The 19,752-nt window shown below is 53.7% G+C and overlaps 5 protein-coding genes across 5 annotated transcripts; 2 read left to right on the top strand and 3 right to left on the bottom strand.

The window, feature by feature from the left end:
• Positions 1-1,540: 1,540 nt before the first annotated feature.
• On the bottom strand, positions 1,541-2,812 carry INS49_001760 (uncharacterized protein; the record flags this gene model as incomplete). The annotated part of the gene is made up of 4 exons (XM_043162581.1): positions 1,541-1,782; positions 1,844-2,404; positions 2,543-2,642; positions 2,699-2,812. The coding sequence occupies 4 exons, from the start codon at positions 2,810-2,812 to the stop codon at positions 1,541-1,543; spliced, it is 1,017 nt and encodes a 338-aa protein (XP_043031087.1).
• A 968-nt stretch (positions 2,813-3,780) lies between these two features.
• INS49_001759 (uncharacterized protein) lies at positions 3,781-4,902 on the top strand (the record flags this gene model as incomplete). Its single annotated transcript, XM_043162580.1, has 3 exons — positions 3,781-3,844; positions 3,918-4,577; positions 4,739-4,902. The coding sequence occupies 3 exons, from the start codon at positions 3,781-3,783 to the stop codon at positions 4,900-4,902; spliced, it is 888 nt and encodes a 295-aa protein (XP_043031086.1).
• A 3,673-nt stretch (positions 4,903-8,575) lies between these two features.
• Positions 8,576-10,595, top strand: INS49_001758 (uncharacterized protein; the record flags this gene model as incomplete). The annotated part of the gene is made up of 5 exons (XM_043162579.1): positions 8,576-8,927; positions 9,025-9,054; positions 9,136-9,739; positions 9,812-9,836; positions 9,891-10,595. 5 exons carry the CDS (start codon positions 8,576-8,578, stop codon positions 10,593-10,595), a joined length of 1,716 nt encoding a protein of 571 aa, XP_043031085.1.
• A 2,909-nt stretch (positions 10,596-13,504) lies between these two features.
• Positions 13,505-14,605, bottom strand: INS49_001757 (uncharacterized protein; the record flags this gene model as incomplete). Its single annotated transcript, XM_043162578.1, has 1 exon — positions 13,505-14,605. One exon carries the CDS (start codon positions 14,603-14,605, stop codon positions 13,505-13,507), a length of 1,101 nt encoding a protein of 366 aa, XP_043031084.1.
• Positions 14,606-18,602: 3,997 nt separating this feature from the next.
• INS49_001756 (uncharacterized protein) lies at positions 18,603-18,944 on the bottom strand (the record flags this gene model as incomplete). The annotated part of the gene is made up of 1 exon (XM_043162577.1): positions 18,603-18,944. One exon carries the CDS (start codon positions 18,942-18,944, stop codon positions 18,603-18,605), a length of 342 nt encoding a protein of 113 aa, XP_043031083.1.
• Between the last annotated feature and the right edge of the window lie 808 nt (positions 18,945-19,752).

Here is a 19,752-nt window from a genome sequence, read left to right as displayed (position 1 = left end):
ACCCGAAGCCTTGCTCGTCATGCAAACATGCAAAAACCAGCTGAATCCAAACTACTGCTGTTCTGGATTTGGAATGGCCTTGGCCTCGATTGCTGCCAGTTTGCTAACTACAATTCCTCGGTATCCGTACGTTCTTCTCGTTGAAACGCCCAGCGATATCGTCCCAGCATCAGCAGGATCTTCATCCTCATAGATGGCATCCCATCTTCGCTGCAAGATCTCCTCAGAATGCGGCCATGGCAGCCTGGGCAGTGCAGCCCGCCAAAGCTTCGCCCCGTTCAAGCTTCATTAAGCAATGCCAAGCTTTCTCGGCTCGGCCTGGGAGGGGAATTTCCCGGGCTTCGTCCTCCTTTCGACTAGCGGCATCAAATTTGCACTTTTTGGCTGACGCAGTATTTTCCCTCATCTCGCCACGCGGACTCCGACTGCATTGAGCAACAGAAACAGGACTACCGTTACCGTGAGCACGATACTTGCGCACTTGGAGACGTCCGAGGAACTCGTTGCGACCGGCACTTACGCGTCGGTCTGGCTGGATAAGCGGGCAGTGGTACCCTCCTTCCTACCGACAGAGTTTCAGGACGCAGCGTCGCACAGCCACCCTTGCCCACCTGGAGGGCCGGCTGATCGGCGCTGAAGGCGCGAGCCTTCTCCAGCGGCAGCTAAACTCCAGCAGCCGGCAGTGCTGATCTTCACGCCTTCCCTACGGCTGTCACGCTATTCATGTCTTGCAATTATCCTTCGATGTGTCGTTTGCCGCCCGCGGTGTGTCTCACAGCGGCCAATCGCACGGAAGGGAGCGGGTGAGGTCAGTCTCATGAGGCGCGGCGTGGGTGGCACATGGCAGACGATCGATTCCATGGGGCTAGTCTCACCAGCAAATACGCGGAAAAAACTGTCAGCGCCGTCAAGGCTCATACCTCAGCAGCCGCTCCGGGAATCGGCATCTTTTTTGGACCAGTTACAAATCGAGCATTTACCTAATTCGGACCTGACACCAGACACAACGCTCAATGGCAAATGCATTACCTTGTCACCGCAACGTTGATTGCACTCTGGAGTGCCACGGACCTGCGACAACGATCAACTCCGCTCGCAGAGTCGAAACTTGAACATCGTACATGATCGTCACACAGTGGACCAGTATCCTAGCAAACCGAACACTGCCTTTGATCTCTGTCGACGACGCTCTGCGACTCCTGAATGGGCGTTACAGCTGCCTCATCAGTCTCAGCTGCCTCGGAGTTACCGCTGATGTAACCATTATGAATGAATAGGACCACGATGATGCCGATTGGTTGGCTGTATTCAGCATTGCTGGATATATTCAGCCACTGACATATACCAAAAGAAGACCTGTCTGAATGCAACCCCCCCAAGAGCGCCGTGGAGTGACTGACAGCGACTGAGTCGCACAAACCTGCGGACGCCGTAAGCACTTTACCGTTCCCAACTCCAGACAATGCGAGTGTAACCATACATTAACGTCCAATTTGAGCATCGCATCATGTTGTCACTAGCACACCCTCCATCAAGCCTTCTAAGCTGGGTATGATGGCGCGCCACCGTTCTCCTCGACTGCGTCTTCCTTGGCCTGGCCTGTCTTGGAGTATAACTTGAACTGCACAAAGATGATCGCGTCCTCGGCGATCGTGCCCAGCGAGCCCAGCAGCCAGGGCAGAGCCTTGAGAATGTAGGCGCCGTCCTGGGAATATGCGACGAGGCTGGCGCCGTAGGTGAGGTTTCCGGTGAGGGAAAGAAGGAAGAAGAGCAGCGCAAGGCCTGTGACACGCAAGTCAGCTCGTGGAACAACATCACGGGTCTCCTGTCGCTCGCTACATACCCTCGGTGGACTTTTCCCGCCAGTTCTTGATAATCTGCGGGATGCGCGCGCACAGATAACACAGTGCGCTGATATACCCCAGGGCCATACCCACCACCACGACCGGGTCTTTGCCCGCGCCCGCCGGTTCAGATCCGGCAGGGTCCTGCGCGCCGCCACCGTCTGACGAAAGCACCTCCCGGCTCACGAACCAGGCCGCGACGCCGAGCGCGTACACCGCAAAGAGACTCAGTGTGTTAGTCAACCACGGGCTCCGCAGCGGGGTCTCGTCCTCCCCCGTCACGATCCTCGTCAGCGGGTCCAGGCTTGACGAGCCCCGCCGCACAGAGTGGCGCCGGTGGCTTCCCGGCAGCCCCCCGGCACCGGAGCTCGACCGCCTGCGGGAGAGGAGGGGCTCCTCCTCGGTGGCCTGTGCCTGCAACGAGGCGAGGCGCTCACGGTTCCTCCGTCGGGCGTTGACAGCGTTGTAGTATAGGGACTGGGAGATGAGAATCACGTCGGCTACACAGAAGTAGATTCCTATCGCGACGGCGGAGGGGGCGAGGTTCGTAACGAGGGCGCCTGTTACACAGAGACAGTCGGTCAGCTTGGCGGTGATCCGGGCACGTGCGCCTGCGCCTGGCAGGACAGGTGGCGCGATAAGAGATTTTGACGACCGGCACTGGCCGTGAAAGCCATGATGGGCCGGGGCATACATACCAGCAAGGTTTGTGATGTCGCCGAGGAGCCAGATGAAGAGGAAGCCCATTGAGAGCCCATCTGCGCTCTGGGCCTTGTAATTGGTGACAAGCTGAGGAAGCTTTGCGGCATGTTAGAATCTGTAGAGGCCATTGGCATTGGCAAGAGGAGGCTCACGAGCAAACATATCCAGGCGACTAAGCTGATGCAGCCAAATATGCCGGATAAGGATTCACCGACTTCCGAGGAAGTGGTCACGGCCGAGGCCATCTCGACGATGATTGCGGCCATGACAGTGGATTGAGCGTAGGATTCTTAGGGCTGTTCTGCTGTGCCAGACGAATTGAGCGGCATGCAAAAAATAGGGATTGGAACAGAGATGGGTCAGGCATGAGTGTTGAGAGAGGAGTTGAAGGATTTGCTCTCCAAAGAGTCAGGTGGTGATGGATCTGGATCAGGGTCAAGGTCAAGTGGCTTGGATGGTCCCGCGACTCGAATGACTGAAAGGCCTTATCGCATCCAAAGTTACCAAGTTGGCGCAAAAGATAAGCCCATGCCGGGATTGGTTACTGGGGTCTACCGCTAGATTGACTTTAGGGCGGTCCAAAAGCCTGCAGCTGTTCCGCGATGGACGACTGCACGGATCGCCCAGCTGCTACGGCTCACAGGGTGTGGTGCAGCGGCAGATGGACCTGTGACCTAGGGCTTTGAAAAGGGCATCTGCTCATTGGGCGCCTGGCGGCCTTGGGGGGTTGGGCGAGGGTTCTCAGCGGAGATGGCGGCTAAGACCGGGGCAATTACCTCAGAGACGCGACCCTGACGTAAGGTGCTGGGTCGCCGTCCCCCGAACCCGGCGCCATCCAACGCTCGGAGCATTTACAATGATCTGAGCAGGCAACTTCACATCATAACAGCGCTGAAACAGCGTCGGGATCGTTTGTTTCTCGGATCACCATTTTCGAGTCAGCGGAAACGAGCAATATGTCTTACTAGACCCTAGGTGAGCATCACGGTAGGTTGTCTTGCTTTCCGCGTGGGGGCCATGAGTCGCAGTCTATTCGCTGTCGTTGGCCGTCGGTAACGCGCCTGTCCAGGTTGCCGGATCAACTGACACCTCCCGGCGTGGACGATCGGCACCTATCCCAACGCGTACCCCTATCAACCAGCTGAGGGCAACCATCTCTGCTGCTTCAATTAATTCTCTTCCATCTTTGCTGTTCGGTTGTCTCTTTCAAATTGTTAGCACTCACTGCGCAGAAATGAAGCTGTCAGGTGTTGCCGCGTTAGGCCTTGTAGCTGTCCCGGAAGTGCTGGCATGGGGAGGTGAGCAGCAGTCCAGCGCTGTGCCCTGACAGTCAGCCAGCCAGATGCACTTCGCACGTACTAACGCCCCCAGGCTTCGGGCATATCACGATCGCATATGTTGCTAGCAACTTTGTCCAGCCGCAGACGACAACCTACTTCCAAACCCTCCTCCGGAACGACACCACCGACTACCTCGCCAACGTGGCTACGTGGGCCGACTCGATCCGGTATACGAAATGGGGCCACTACACAGGCGTGTTCCACTTCATCGACGCCAAAGACGAGCCTCCATATAACTGCTCCGTCGAGCTCGACCGCGACTGCAAGGACGAGGGCTGCGTCGTGACGGCGATCCAAAACTACACCTCGCAGATCCTCGACCCCTCCGTCCCAACCTGGCTTCGCGCGCAGGCCGCCAAGTTCGTCGTGCACTTTGTCGGAGACATCCACCAACCCCTGCACGACGAAGACGTATCCAGGGGCGGAAACGGGATCCACGTGCTGTGGGAGGGGCGCGAGCTGAATCTCCACCACGTCTGGGATAGTTCTATCGCGGAGAAGTGGGTGGGCGGCATCAGGAGGAAGCCGTATCATGAGGCGCAGGAGTGGGCGGATGAGCTCACTAGCAAGATCAGGAACGGCGAGTTGAAGGAGCAGAGCAAGACGTGGCTGGACGGCGTGGACTTTGCTGAGCCCATCAAGACCGCCCTGGGTTGGGCGAGGGAGGGAAATGCATATGTCTGTTCGCACGGTAAGCATCTGTTGTTTCCTCTTGTTCTTCTCTATTTTGTGGCTGGATCTCGGGCCGTGACTTGTCTGGTGATCCAGCACGGGCCCTCCATTTATCTGCCCCCAGGCTTCGTTTCGTGGCGTTCTGTCGACCCTTCAAGCAATTTGCTAACGCTTGTCTAGTACTTCCCGAGGGGCCGGCGGCCATCGTGGGACAGGAACTAGGCGGGGAGTATTATGAGAAGGCTGCGCCGGTGATTGAGTTGCAGGTCGCCCGTGCGGGTTTTCGTCTTGCGGCGTGGCTCGACTTGATAGTCGCGGCGCTCAGGGTCGAGGCCGAATTATGATCTGGACATATGTGGACAAGCCCTGGAGGCATTTCCAGGCTCATGCGTAGTCGATGCTGTAGCAAAACCCCGTACTTGAGAACCATGGCTATGCACTACTCGTGATGAACCAAGAGCACAACCCCAGTGCTCGTGTCTGGACTCATCTGTGTCAAGTGGGTTATGTGTGATATCTGACGATGCAAAACGGCTCGCATTCCTTCAGTCTGGTTGCAGATACGCAGCAAGAACAACTTGGCACCCCGATTCGTAGCTGTCACATCATCTTGTTCAAACAAACTGTCGTGTCGTGTCGTGTCGTGTCGTGTCGTCTCTTGTCAAGTCCTGCCATCCTGGCATTGGAGCTAGCATAGGGCCCAGGCCCAGTACCGCGACTCGTGAGATTATTCAGGCAGGGGTTGGCAGCTGGTGATGGTGGCTTGTGAACAGACAAGCAAAACTGACAAATTGCGCCAAAGTCAGTTCCGTGAGGGAGACCGCGCGCACCCACAGACCTTCGACGACGTCGGTTGATGATTGTCAAAGCAAGAGCTGCCGAGTCGACTCGGGTTGAGGAGTAGAAGCTGTCTAGGCATGTGGCATATGCAAAGCAGTGCGCGTTCCTGCATACCCGGGTGGGCAGAAAGTTACCTGACTGAAGCTTAACTCCGGGGACTTGACGTCGAGTCGACGTCCAAAGCCTATCGGCGAAGCTTGGCGGGCCGTGTCGACGCAGGTCCGGCCTCGATCTGTGGGTTGGGCGGGCTTGCGACCGAGGGAGGGCCTGGGAACCAACCCGCTCCCCGGAATGAGGTCATGGTAATACCTGGGCTGGGCTATAGCCCATCTGGGTGCATTTTACCTGGTAGCAGAGGCCAGGCCAGGGATGCCCGGGCTATACCCGAACTCGGTTTCGCCGAGTGGCCGACCAATCCTACTCTGCGTCCTCGCAGCAGGGGCAGTCAAACAGCCAAGGTGTTTTGGGTCTCGAGAAGGGCGACTCTTCGCGACTCGACGCCTTGGGCGCCCTCCTCTAGAGAAGGTTCCTCGTCTCGTCTGGCTCGTCTACAGGGCTCGTCCGACATCGAGCTCATCAGCGCAGTCTCGACTATTGCCACAGAAACAGTTGGCGAGATGCGCGTGTTGGGTTTTACCACGGAATGAAGATGTTTTTTTGACATTGCGATCATCGGCTCCACCTGGTTGAGACTCGACCGTCGAAGAACGGCGGAGAGGGTGGGTTGTTCGCTTGTTTTGTTCCCGGCATGTGGAGTGGCTTGTCCCGCTGCCTAAAGCGAGGCCAAGGCGAAGGTGCTTAACCGATCAAACTGTTGAAGCTGGAGATTTGGTGCCGAGATGCAACGAGGTCGGCCGAACGCTGGGTGGACGAGACAAAGACAAGATGACAGATTGTCCGATGGTATTGGCGCTGCCGCTGGAGGGTAAAATTCGGGATCTGGCCGACACACCCACACACCCACACACACTCACACACTTGCACACAAACGCCGGTATAACCATGCACGAGAGGGACTTGGGATGTTCTTGGTGGATGATTAGTGAGCAGGCACGCGCCGTGGTCGTGGTTTGACGCTATCGTCGACTCCTCTCCATTGCAAACCGTATTCAGCCACCACCCCGTAATTTACGGTCCCGACACAAACATGATCTCCTCTGTCAGGCGCTGCACCCTTGGGGGAATCATCTCTGGACTAAACGGCGACGCTTCTATAGCGCTGGTGCCAGAGAGTCAGTAAACTTCGATCGTCGCAGGGGCGGCGAGGTAGCGACAAAGTACCCAGTGGGCCAACTTGCTCGCGATGGTAGGGACACACCATGTCCCACGGGATGCTTACCACAGTAATACTACCTTCTGGCGGTGGTTGGATACGAAGCCACAATCCCAAAAACAATGGTGGTACACGTAGCGCCGCACACAAGCGCTGTGGAGGGGTGGTACCTGTTGTACTCTGAGCTGTAGTCGCCGGGCAGGCTGGCGGGCATTTACTGCGTCGACAGTCGGACAGTCAGACAGACCGAGGGACAGAGATAGCGACAGAGAGGAGGGGTGGGCCCCGTACCGGCCAGGCGCAGAACGAGGTTCGGCGCGGCGGCATCTCCCCCTTCTGTGCCCCCTGCGGCTCACGGCTGCGGTGCCAAGCCGAGGTGCGAACTGCGCAGGCAAGAGCGCAGGCAGAGCGCTTGGTCGGCGGGAACATCTGAGGCGTGGTTTCGCCTCATCGGCCCCTGGGATGAAAGACATCCGAAACCCAGCGCGCCTGATCGCCGGCCGTGGGCCAATCACCACCGCCCGTGGCGCCCTGGCCCCGCTGCCACAGCCCGCTAGCCAGGGGCCCAGTTAATAACCTCTGACAATTTGAGCCGCATCAACGTCGAGGGCACCTCCTCGACGAACTCCACCCCAACCTGCGCCGTCGTCCGTAGTCTCTTCGTCCTGAACCAGCCTCCGCGAGTTCAGACACGCTGCCTTGCATCCAGTCCCCAAATTATCAGACACGTCCAGGCTGGGCTTAACGCCTCGCTGCAGCCTATCAGGCTGCGCCGTCGAGATCGTCCGGACTGGCCGTGCCTGAGATGCTCTGGGGGCAATCCCGGCTGCTCGCTACCCTCTCCGAACAGCTCCCCGCCCAGCAAAACAGACGAGATGGCTGCCATCCGTATCAGGGCCCCTCGTGCCGGGGTCCAGCCCGGCTGGCTCGCTGGCTCGCTGGCTGCGCTGGTACTTGAGACGGTACAACGGCCCGTGCCAAGATCGACTTAAGATGGGCATCATTGTGCTCATCATTGCTGCTCTGCCCCTTCAGCCCTGTCCATCATCTCCACCCCGTCTCGCATCCTCTGCCACCGTGCCTAGTGCCTGGGTCTGTTCCCTGCCGTCGCATTTCCTCTCGTCATGGGACAGGGGGGGCGACTGCGGTCATGCCCTTGCCTCTGCGGCGCTCCTTGATCCCCTTGATGCACTCCTATCCCAAGGGGACCCAAGGGGAACATCATGTACCCACTGCCCTGTGTCCTGGCGCGCCCAGGGTGGGACTGTATACACACGGGAAGCGCAGAAGCCTGATTTAACCTTAAAAAGTTGCGGCAGGGATGCAGCCCTGTTGGAACAAAATACCCGGCTAGTCCTCGACCCCTGCGTCTCGCTCCCTGACCGTGGGGCTCTCCTCCTGCAAGGCGGCTCGCCTCCTTTCCCAATGTGCGCCCTCCCACGGCCGCCATCGCGAGCGAGCAAGACAGAGAGGCCCGCGAGGGTGTCCACCTGCCCACTTAAACACACCCCGGCAGCGCGACTTCTTGGCGATGGGGACAAGCGAAACCAGTCAAGCATCTGAATATAAAGCGGCCGGTCTTGGCTCGCCCACAGCTATATCTGAATTCCCCCCTCGCTTCCTCGCCCACAGTCTTCTACGCTCTTTATCTGTTCGACCTGTCGTCTCATCTACTTCGTGTCGTCGCGCGCTGGTTGTGTATTTTTTACATTCGTTCGCTCTCTTCGTCGGATGTAACGAGGTTTTCTGTTGTAAACCTCGTCGTCATTCCTTTCACCCACGCGCACGCGTCAACCCCCACATTACTTTTTGGTCTGGTACCAACCATCGTCTAGGACGACGGCTTCATTTCTTCAGCCTCACAGATACCGACTAACGAGCACACCTTAATTCTCTCACCCAACATGCAACTCAACACCCTCGTCTTCGCCCTCATGGGCTTCTCTGCCGCCGTCGAGGCGTCTGCCATCCACCGGCACCAGGACGGCCTCCTGGTCTCGAGGCAATTTGGTGGCGGTGGTTTCGGAGGTGGCGGCTTCGGCGGTGGCGGCTTCGGCGGTGGCGGCGGCGGCTTCGGCGGCGGACAGGGCCAAGGCCAGGGTCAGGGTCAAGGACAACAAGGAGGGCAGGGACAACAGGGCCAGCAGGGCCAGCAAGGTCAACAGGGACAGCAAGGCCAGAATGGACAACAAGACCAGAATGGACAGCAGGGTCAGAACGGCCAGGATGACCAGAACGGTCAGAACGGCGGCAACAGTAAGTGTCTTCATATTTCCTCCTCTTTGGGTTGAGAAGAGAGATATTAGGCCTTGGACTGGGCTCCAACATCAACAATCGCTAACACTCAAGCCAGACAACAACAACAACAACAACGGTGGAAACAGTATGTGATGACTACGATTTATTCCCTGTTACGAGCGGTATCTCTTTGCTCCAGGAATATGTTTAACTGACTTTCCCACAGACGGTGCTCAGTGTCTGCAGGCCGATGCCGTCCAAGATGGCTCGGCATCAGATGGACAGGAAGCAGGTGCCGAAGAGGGCCAGGCCGCCTCCATCACGGATGACAACAACTTCATCAACTTCTGCTCCGGCAAGACCCTGACCAATGGTCTTCAGAACAAGCAGGGATCCTGCAACGGTATTCCCATGGGAGAGATCCCAGCGCAGAACAACATGGCCTCGACCATCATCACAAGCCCTGTGCCTGGCAAGGAGCCGCAGCCCAACGAGGACTTCGATGTCAATGTCCAGATCGCAAACATGGACCTGGGTACCTTCACCAACCCCGACAACACCTACTACTCTGCTCCCCAGCAGCTCGGAAACGGAGGCAACGTTATTGGCCACACTCACGTCACCATCCAGGACATGGGTAACTCCATCACCCCGAACCAGCCTCTGGATGCCTCTCAGTTCGCCTTCTTCAAGGGTATTAACGACGCGGGCAACGGCAACGGAGGTCTGAGCGCCACGGTTACTGGTGGTCTCCCAGCCGGTAACTACCGTGTCTGCACCATGGCCGGTGCTTCCAACCACCAGCCTATCCTCATGCCTGTTGCTCAGCGGTAAGCATTCCATGCCTAACATCTCTCCGTGGGGCCCACCAAGAGAGTCTTGCTGACATAATTCGTTCTTAGTGGTGCCCAAGATGACTGTGTGAGAGTGAGTACAACCGCGATTCAAAGTGATGCAGAGCTCAAGAACTAACTGTTTCAGATTACCATCGGCGGTGGCAACAACGGAGGCGGCAACAACAATGGAGGCAACAACAACGGCGGCCAGGGCCAGAATGGTCAACAGGGCCAGAACGGTCAGCAGGGCCAGAACGGTCAACAAGGCCAGAATGGACAACAGGGCCAAGGCGGTCAACAAGGCCAAGGTGGTCGCGGTCAAGGAGGCCAACAAGGACAAGGTAATTCCCAATCCTCCCAGGGCGCTTCATCCAGTTCCAACACCGACTCCAATGCCTCCGAACAAGCTGGTGCCACTCCTTCATCTGCCACTGCACCCTCCAAAACATCAGGCTCCTCTTCCTCCGCTGGTAAAGCAAACAAAGGTCAAAAGGGACAGAATGGTAACGCCCAACAGGCCGCGGAAGGCAATAACTCAACCGCATCCGCGAACGAGTCCGAAGGCAACGCTAAGAGCGGGTCCTCTTCCTCCTCCTCCTCCTCCTCCTCCTCGAGCGGAGGTGCCATCGGTGGCATCTCGGCCCCCGCGGTGACGGATTCCGGCAACCCGGACCGGCCCTTCTCAGTCAACGGCAACACTTTCGTTAATGAAGGCGCCGCTATCCAGCGTGCCTGCGCTATTCAAAACAACGCGTGCGCAGACGCCGTCAATTCAGGAAAGGTCTCTGGCCAGACAGTCGGCGACTGCAACGCGCAGGAGCAGACGTGCAATTCGAAAGGCGCAGCATAGAGAGCTTATGGCAGATCTTGAGTACCTTTTCCTCCAGACGCAATGGTGGCCCACTGTTTGTGATACCCCTAACTGGACTGGTTGGCCACCGACCGATCGTTACCGTCTAACTCACTACGCCACTCTCTATGCTCTTGCTTGCCGTCGGATTTTGCACGCCAGGTTGCCTGCCATCTTGATGATGATGGATATGATGGGTCTACGAAAGTCTTTTCTTGTACTGCTGCTCCTGCTGCTCCGATGTCACAATATCTCTCTTTTTTCACGTTACGCTCTACGTTTTTCTCTGGAGGAAAAAACACAACACAGATATGCTTGTAATTTAGATTGGTGGGACGAGAACGCGTTGACGCTCACAGTCGTCCGGCGTCAGAAGGTTCAATGAGATGAGATGGTGATCCAAATGAGATGAACTCGTCCACACGCGACTGGACTGACTTCCAAAAAGGACAGTGGACAGAGTCCTGCATTACACTCCTTACACGCACACTTTCTTTTGCAACCATGCCACGATTTCTGCATCATACTCGCAACTTCGTGGCCAGGCCCCAAACCCCAGAAACGTGGTTCTGTGGCCCAGTGCGGCAGACAGGTACGAGGGGAAAAAAGCAGATGTCGTCAAACCTCGCCAAAACCTGCCGAGGATTTGCCAAGGAGAACCTGGGTCAGAAGCGAGGCAAGAAGATCTTGATCGACGGCGCATTGTCTCAGGTTCGCAAGTCCAACCCTGCATTTACCCGAGCCATCCCCACGCGAACCTCCTGCGACTTCTCAGCCACGCCCGGGGCCCTTGCACGTTCCTGCGCGACTGCTTTGCGAAAGTCGTGCCCACGGGTCTGTTCAGCCCATGTTAAGGTTTGTAATAAATACTCCGGCGAGGCTTCTGCTTTCTTCTTTGCCCGCGGGGGTCCTCCCGGCGTGTTCTTGCAGGCCGGCGGCACCACCCACTTGAACTCGCTTGCCCCCTCCGCCCAGGGAGAGAGACTCGGCCGAGACGTAGGAAGCGGGAGCATCTTGGCTTCTGTGATGACGTTTCAAATCATTTTCTCCTCTTATCATGTCCCATTTCTTTTGCGCTGCCTTTTGCAAGGAGAGCTCCAACGTAGTCGGTCCTTCCATGGACTCAGTCAACCCCGGCCTCGCAGTGTGCTGACAGCAATTGGATCGCCAAGATCGCCGAAACAGATCCGCGGGACACTCTGCGAAGCCCCCAGGGAGCAACTGTAGGGAGGTCACTGTGATCGCTCGCTGGCATTACGGTACAGGCGTATGCTTGCAGCCCTGAGTCAGCCAATTGTTTGTGATGTGCCCAAACAACCCCGCTTTCCTCTTGAGCATGAGACAGTTGAAGAAGGCTGAGGCATGTTGTGAATTGCTGAAGGGGACACGAGCTCGGTGTGCTTCGTCTGGAGCACGGGCGCCTACTGAGTAGCGACTTATTAATAAGTTATATGTAACCGTGGCTCAGCAAGGCAAGACCGAGGTGCAATGGCCTGTCATGCCTCACTCAAGTGGAGCTCTGTTCTTATTTCGCGCAGGGCATTGGAATGCCAAATGTTGGTTGGTGTCCACTTCATCAACTCGACAGAGAATCTGTGTAATCACCTCACTGTGGGACAGCACCGTTCAGGATGGCTGGGTAAATTGTAACAGGAGCTCTAACATCGTCACTGAATTCCACACCTATTGAACCTATCGCTATGTGATGAGTCTCAGTCCGCACTACTGTCTGCGACTTCTTGGACATGCACCTGTTGGTCCAGCAAGTCTGTGGGCAGAGACAACAGTGCGACGCACGACATCGGAGACTTGATCCTATTGGAACCCGATTCTGATAAGGGTCGGGAACATGCAGCGAGATGATCGACACACACTAGCTTGGAGCACTGAATTGCCCGAAACCAGCCCTGTTTGGGTGCAGTATGTACACAGTCCTCAACGTTCCTCGCGCGCGCGCGCCGCACGGTGATCACACTGAAGGCCTTCTTACTCCCTCGATCCTCTTCTGTTGTCATCCTTGTCTCACCGACCAATGTGAGCCCAGCCTGTTGCTGATCATTCACTTTCATTTTGACAAGACTCTCAAGACTGACATCAGACGCCATGCCAGCCTTGCCTTCCCGTGATCTACGTTGGCACATGGCCTTGGGTCCCGGGTCGAGTGACGAATGTCACTGGTGATCATACACTACAAGACCCTCTCAACGTTTAACTTGATTGATTTGGCCGCTGTCTCATGTCTTGGCTGATCGAACTGTCTTTATTCCCCGAGCTGTCAAAAAGACAGTGTCTGCTTGGCACGGCGAGGATCAAACTCATCTACCTTCTGACACTGACGGAGCGCGTTAGGTATCATGGGAGCTTTTAGACCTGATTTCAAGGCAAAGGAAGACTCAAACATAGTTTCACACACGGTACGCAAAACCCATCTAGCTTTATGGTCTGCTTCTACAAACCATACCAATCCGTACCAAAACCGTTTCGAGGCATCCAACCAGTCCGTCTTATTCGAGCTTGTGCCAGTTTTTGTGACCAGTCCCAGAATAGTGTCCTTTCTATATATTCAGAAAATCTGTAAGAAGCATCTCAAACTTCCTGGACATTCATTTTGTAATGCTGTGAGAGACAGTGGGGAGCATTCTCAATGACCTATGTACAATGTGGTAAACTGTCAAGAGGCTCCAGTGTTACAAATTCACTTCGAACAAAACGAATTCGGAGAAGTTTCTTTGAAATTACTTTGTATTTGTTCATGGACCGTGTTCTTCATTTATCGCAACTGAGGTCGAGATCAAAAATTGCGCAGCTGTTGCTGGTAGGGGAGTCGTACATAAAGTAGTATACAGTAGTCCGCCTGCCACGACTTGAATATACAGCAGATTTGATATTGGCCAGACGATGATAATACGTTAATCGTTAGGTATGCTTGAGATTAAATCCAATATTCTCCCCAGCCCCTGCAAATCTCCCTCTTTTGTCCCAGCCTTGTCCTTATCAACCCAACTTCTAGTATACCCGCCCTCGAAATCAATGACCCACGCATCGCTATTCTTGTCAATGAGCACATTGTCAGCTTTGGCGTCTCCCCAAACGGCTCCCGCCTTGTGAAGCTCCTCGACCGTGTGGCTGACCTGCCTCGCCCAACGCTCTCTCAGATGCCGAGGAGGATCGTCGTAGAGGGCAGATTGCAGCGTCATTCCGTCTTCATGGTCTACCAGAGAGAGAAGCAAGCCCAACGTAGCATCCTCATCCTGAAGATGAACAATCCCCTGCAGCCGGCTCACCCGCACGTCTGGGCCCAGCTTTGCGTCGTGCACTTTCTGATGCACGGCAAGCTCATGCGTCATTGGGTTTTCCGACGCGAGCCCGAAGTGCTTGAAGAAGCACAACGTCTTGTGCCCGGATTTGTCTAGGTCTGCGAGTACCAACTCCGGAATCATATAAAGCGCCTGCTCAGGGCGCTGGAAAACGACCTCAAGCTCTAAAGGGTCATAGAAGCGCGTCCAAGTCTCAAGTTCATCCAGAAGGTCGCCATCGAGGAACGATCGCGGTTTGACAAGGCTACCTTCATTGTCGACGTGGACTGGGATGAATTTGTTGTCTTGGGCATCCAGTCTGCAGCCAAAAGTTTCTGGAAATAGGTATTCGGAGAGGAGCGGCCTGGATATGCCGCCAGAAATCTTGCGGGGGTCAAAAGAAGGTGGTAAGTCGGGTGCAAGCTGTGAGAAAATGGGCTCGAATATGTTTGCCAGCCATTCGAACGCCTCTGTGTCAGCAATGCCATCAACCTCCCCATCACTGTCTGGAAGAATTGAAGCAATGTACTTCAAATACTGGTTGAGAGCGGCTGGAGAGTTGCGAAAGTGGGAAACCGACAATTCAATAACAAAGAGTCTGCCATGATACCTCATTGAGACAGTGACATCCTCAGAAACGTCGTCGCCTGTGATGGTGCTGACAGGATTGGCAGAACATGCCGTCCATTCAATCATCGATGATGTGGAACTCATGGCGAGCTGATCGTTGGTGCGAAAAGGGGACGGCGTGGAAAATGGTGACTGCCTATTTTTGGTGACTAGGTCCAGGGCTTCTGACCCAAACCCTTGAGTGTTGTGCTTCCGTGATGTCTCTAACTAGGCAACCATGTCTTGGCTGACCTCTTCTTGATAGCTAAAAGACCCACAAAGCTTTCACTGAGCATATTCAGGTCCAGTTCGGCTACCGTAATTATATCTAAGACAGCAAGTGGTAAAGTTTTGTTTGCCTCCCTAGAGCCTTTTGTCTCCTCTTACTTGGCACCTAACATCTTAGCCTGCTGAACTGTGGATACGTCCTCATACATCAACATACTACACACCTTTCCACCCTTTAGCTATCTGACAATGCCACACCAAAATAAGCTGAGAATACTCTACTATCACTATCATCCGGATCCTCATGGTGCAAGTTTCAGTGGTCTGGGGACATCTGCTGCACCTGCAGCTGAGGGGTCTAGGGCACCTGCCAAGCAGCCAGCTAGTGTGGGCTCTGCTCTTGTCCAAAGGCAACAACACCATTACCACCGATAGAATGAAGAATTTTGCTGTGGATGATGGAGCTGAGATCAGATTATCTTGCCCACGCCTGTGTCGGCTGGTAGACTGCTGTGACAATGGATGGGGCCTATGAGATGGGCTACACCAGCGTTGGGGAATGGAGTTCCTGGCCATGGGCATACTCATGACTCCTTGCGCTGTTTGTGCCGTTGATTCCATCTGCCACTCCGTAAACCATGATAGTGTCACTGGAAGGTTTGGCCTTGATCTTAGTTTTGGTGTCAGTCTAAGTCTCTAATATAAGCTTCATTCCAAGCTCCGCTTGCCCACTAAGGTAAAACTAACTGTTATACTATGAGCAGCTGCTTTCTCATTGCACTGATTATCTTCTAATTTAACCTCCACCTTTTGCCTCTTAACACAGCCACCTCTAGTGTGAGTAGATTGCTTACGCACACTTGCCTTTACAGCTCTGCAGCTGGGATTATAAGAGGGATCACTATTGTTACCAGAGGGCTCAGAGACATGGCAGCTGGCTTCAAATACTTTAATTTAATCTGAGTGGGACCTGTCTCTCTACGCAAATAGGAGGACTTTCAAAAGGCCCTGGGCGCTATAGAAGAAGATGCCCAGAGGGCGTATTGTGGTGGCTGAGTTGGCCGTTTATGTAAGCAAACTGCATCCCACATCCCATTGATACTGCATCCGGCAACACCATGTAGTTGCCCAAGAACAAACTTGGGTTCTTTAATCTATATTCTTTATTTCTAAAACCTAGACATTTTTCATTCACTCATGTGAAACTCTTCTCCTCAGGCAACATAATACATCACACTACGAAAACAGCTATTTCTCTCTCTATTATTCAATAGCCCTACTAAAAGTTTCGCTGTATCTGAGTATGACTATACTTCGGCAGAACCTAGCTCAAATGGGCAATGATAAGTGGTCCCTATTCCTTCGCCAACGTCGACTCAAGGACCAACTTCGGCGGCTTAGGAATGACTTCAAGGGCTGCTACTGCCCGCCTGCTTGCCGAGGTGGCCTGCAAAACCATGTCACTGCTGATGCTACATTGCTACCACCACAAGACCTACATGGCCCATATGTGTCTGTAGATGGTGGTTTTCCCAGGACATCTGGCAGGCCACCGATTCGGACGGATCACAGGTGCACAGTCCTCGCTGAGGCACGAGGAACATCAGATATACTACTCCATCGGAATAAGACTAGGGCCACTCTGCGCATGTCGCTACAAGTCCATACAGATGCAGACCAGCGGGGCCGGTTTGGATACTATGGGGAGATGTTCCTAACACAAACAGGGGGGCGGGAGGAGTTCGTTGGCTTTATCCACTCCTGGCGTGTGGACCGAACGACAAAAGAGTGGGAGACGCTCTACTTGAACGAAGAGGTGTTGGATGATACTGAGTTTGGTTACATGCGCGAGTTTATCCGGGACATCTACGGGACCAAGAAAACAGATGATTATGATCGTGATCAGAACGGAAGTGTGCTCCCTGAAGCCCCAGTCCGAAGGAACTTTGGAGCACCTTGGGCAGGGCTTAATCGAAACACTGATTTGATCTTCATACCTATGATATGGTTGCACGAGAATGTTTGTACTAGCATAAATAATATGCATCTCTATTAGCCCCCACCCCATGCCTCCCTTACTTATGCTTATATTATATTAATACGAGTGTTCTGACTAATCTTGGGTTGAAGGTGTCAGGAAACCGAGTTATTGACCAGGGCCTTGAGTTATTCTATAGGTTGATAATAGGTGGGACATTACCAGCGCGTAAGTTGCATGTCCAACTCGAGTTAAAATATCATATATCTACATATCAGTTTGGGTAAGGCTGACTACTTGCATGGAAGAATATAACATCACTTGCCCATTGACAATCCTTTTAGAGCCGGGTGAAATGGGTCCGCCATATGATAATATATTTCGGGACCCTACAGGCAAACTCACTATGGACCCGACAGAAGTGGAAAAGATACTGTCGAGTATGTACGCAAGGAATGGATTCATTCCCCTCTGGGGCGAGCTACTTGATGAACGAAACAAAATAATGGGCCGTAGGGTGGAACCTTGGGACCACCCTGCTGCCCCTACGGACATAGCCATTATGCCCCCAGATCCGCCAATTCCATTTAAAAAGATCCAAAAGTTGGAGGACTGGGGGTATGGTGTTTACGATGATGATACGGATCAGGAGATACGTCGTGCTATTGTGGGAGACATATACCCAGACGTCGAGGTATCCCAGCTTCATGCCATCCGCATTACTGCGCCGCCTCCAGGTCGACTAGTGATCGATAAGCTTATCTACTTCGACGTTAGAACAACTGCCGGCAACACCTTAGCTGTTACACAAGCCTGCAATAAGAAAAATGATGAAAGCCCCTGGCACGAGAAGCTATCGCTACGCGACATCATACTCGCGCTCTGGGTTTTCCATCTAAGGAGGGCAGCCCACGATCTCAGTGCTATCATATACTATATTGTGATAGAAAAGGAGCTTCGCGACAGACTGTTCCAGTTTGTTTACACATTAGTGGATAAAGATATACTTACTAATCTAGTTCTCAACAGGGAGACTAAGTCTCCACAAGAGAAAGAGGCATTCAGTCTGTTGTTAAGGGAGGCACCATTCTGCATTGGAGTTAGTAAGATGTTGGGGGAGTTCGAAGAGTTTACAGGAGTTTATATCAAGTCACTTGAGTTCCTTCCTGTAGATACGGAATACCCTGATCAAGCGAGTATGCCACCGTTCCATTTTCGCATCAATTTTCACAAGGCCGGGAGAGAATGAGGATAGAATGGGCCCTTCTAAGCTGTTGAGGAGACATGGGAGAGCAAATATGTGTCGGCCAGCTTTTATGCCGAAGACCGAGTAATAGAACATGGATCAATGATAGACGCAACCCACTCGCAGATAACAATTGACGTGGATGACTACAAGCAGCTTTGGACGTGGGTGTTGCAGGGCTTCGGGCTAGTATCGCACAGTGTTGCAGAACTACTCTACAGCACTACTGTCTGGCGACCGGGATCTCCATTCTCTTCAGAATTGAGATGAAACGCAGAGGTCCTATACACCTAGATAGTTCTCCACACAATATATGAGATATCATATCGTATTGCGAGTGTGAGGCTACAAGTCTGCAGTAAATCAGTTTGGCATATGCGAAGTTGAAAGCATCAAAGCGAAGCTCGACTCAAATTTTGTAAACCGAGTCAATGTCGGACGACGCATACTTAAATAGTTCTCTCGATCGCAAGAGTTTAAATGATTGTCCTAGGGTGCTCCCCCAAATTATCAGGACTTTCAGCTTTGGTAGATTTCATCATTGCAATGATGAGCAAGCCACTTATTGGCTAAATCGCAGGACATGTCTGGATCTATGTTGATGGTCGACACATGCAAGCAAAATTATCTTGCCCCTAGAAATATCATGATCACCTCAGAAGAACCTCCTTGCTATCTCTGCTAAGCTGCTGCGAGGTGATCGGATTCGAGTAAGAGCGAGAGTGAGACGAGTTGTGAGGGTTGAAAAGCCTCACGGTGTTCACCCGCTTGTTGCTATAGCTGCGGCGCATTTCTTGCAGCGCAATCGTCTCGGAGGCATTCGTAGAAGATTGACTCTTTGCTTGGTTCTCCCAGGGCAGGATGGTAGCGGGATCGCAGGTGTACCCATCGTTGGCGCGGCTCCGCTTCCCGTCTTTGCCACCCTCGTCTTCGATCTGAGTGAAAGCCCGCGGTTCGTGCGTCACTTTCACTTCCACTTCGCGAGTGATCATGATTTTGTCGATGTTACGTCGCAAGTGCGGCCAAAATACAGGAAGAGAAGCCACAATTGTCGCGAGGTCGACTTCCAGAATCGACAGAATGCAAGTAGATGCACCGTACCATGAGGGATCGAATGTAGGGGACGTCGTCGCGCGGGTGTGTACAATAATTATGAATCGGATAACGGAGCAGATGACAGAGCTAGACAGAGGTATCAGCAATGGCATTACCTTCTATATCAAGGGGACAGATGGGTTAGGCAGGTAGTCAACTCACAGGCCACCCAGAATGTAGAGACCGATCATAGCTATTCGTGATTTCAGCTGCTCATCGGCTGTCACCCACATCGATCTCGAAAAGACGGGAATGGCAAGTACGGCGATGTCAATAAGCATGTTGCAAGCACCGTGGATGATATCTTGGTATGTTAGCCATCTGTCGCGAAACCAGATTCCACAGGTCTGCAGGATATAACAAGAAGCCTAAAGTTAGGCACAGACATAAACGTACATGTGGCAACAAAGGGGCCGACTTCGTCGCTCCCATATCCATACCGCGTCGCAGTTTCGTCGAAATGCCAGTGACCTTCCACGGGGATGCAAGGAACCCAGGCTAGGATTGAATAGACGACGCCCCAGATCGAGGTGACTACAATAAGGAAGATTATAGCGATTCTGGTTTTCGGTTGCTTCGTTTCTGGATTTTCGTCGAGGAGGCGAAGATACTGGAAGAGTAGTGAAAGCTTGACCAAAGCCAAAGCCATGTTGTAGCAACCATTGCACCACCAGAACGTCTGTAAGTGAAGCATAATAAAGAAGT

The sequence above is a fragment of the Diaporthe citri genome, assembly GCF_014595645.1.
Source record: "Diaporthe citri strain NFHF-8-4 chromosome Unknown scaffold_1, whole genome shotgun sequence".
Classification (NCBI taxonomy): Eukaryota; Fungi; Ascomycota; class Sordariomycetes; order Diaporthales; family Diaporthaceae; genus Diaporthe; species Diaporthe citri.
This window is presented reverse-complemented; position numbering and strand designations above follow the sequence as displayed.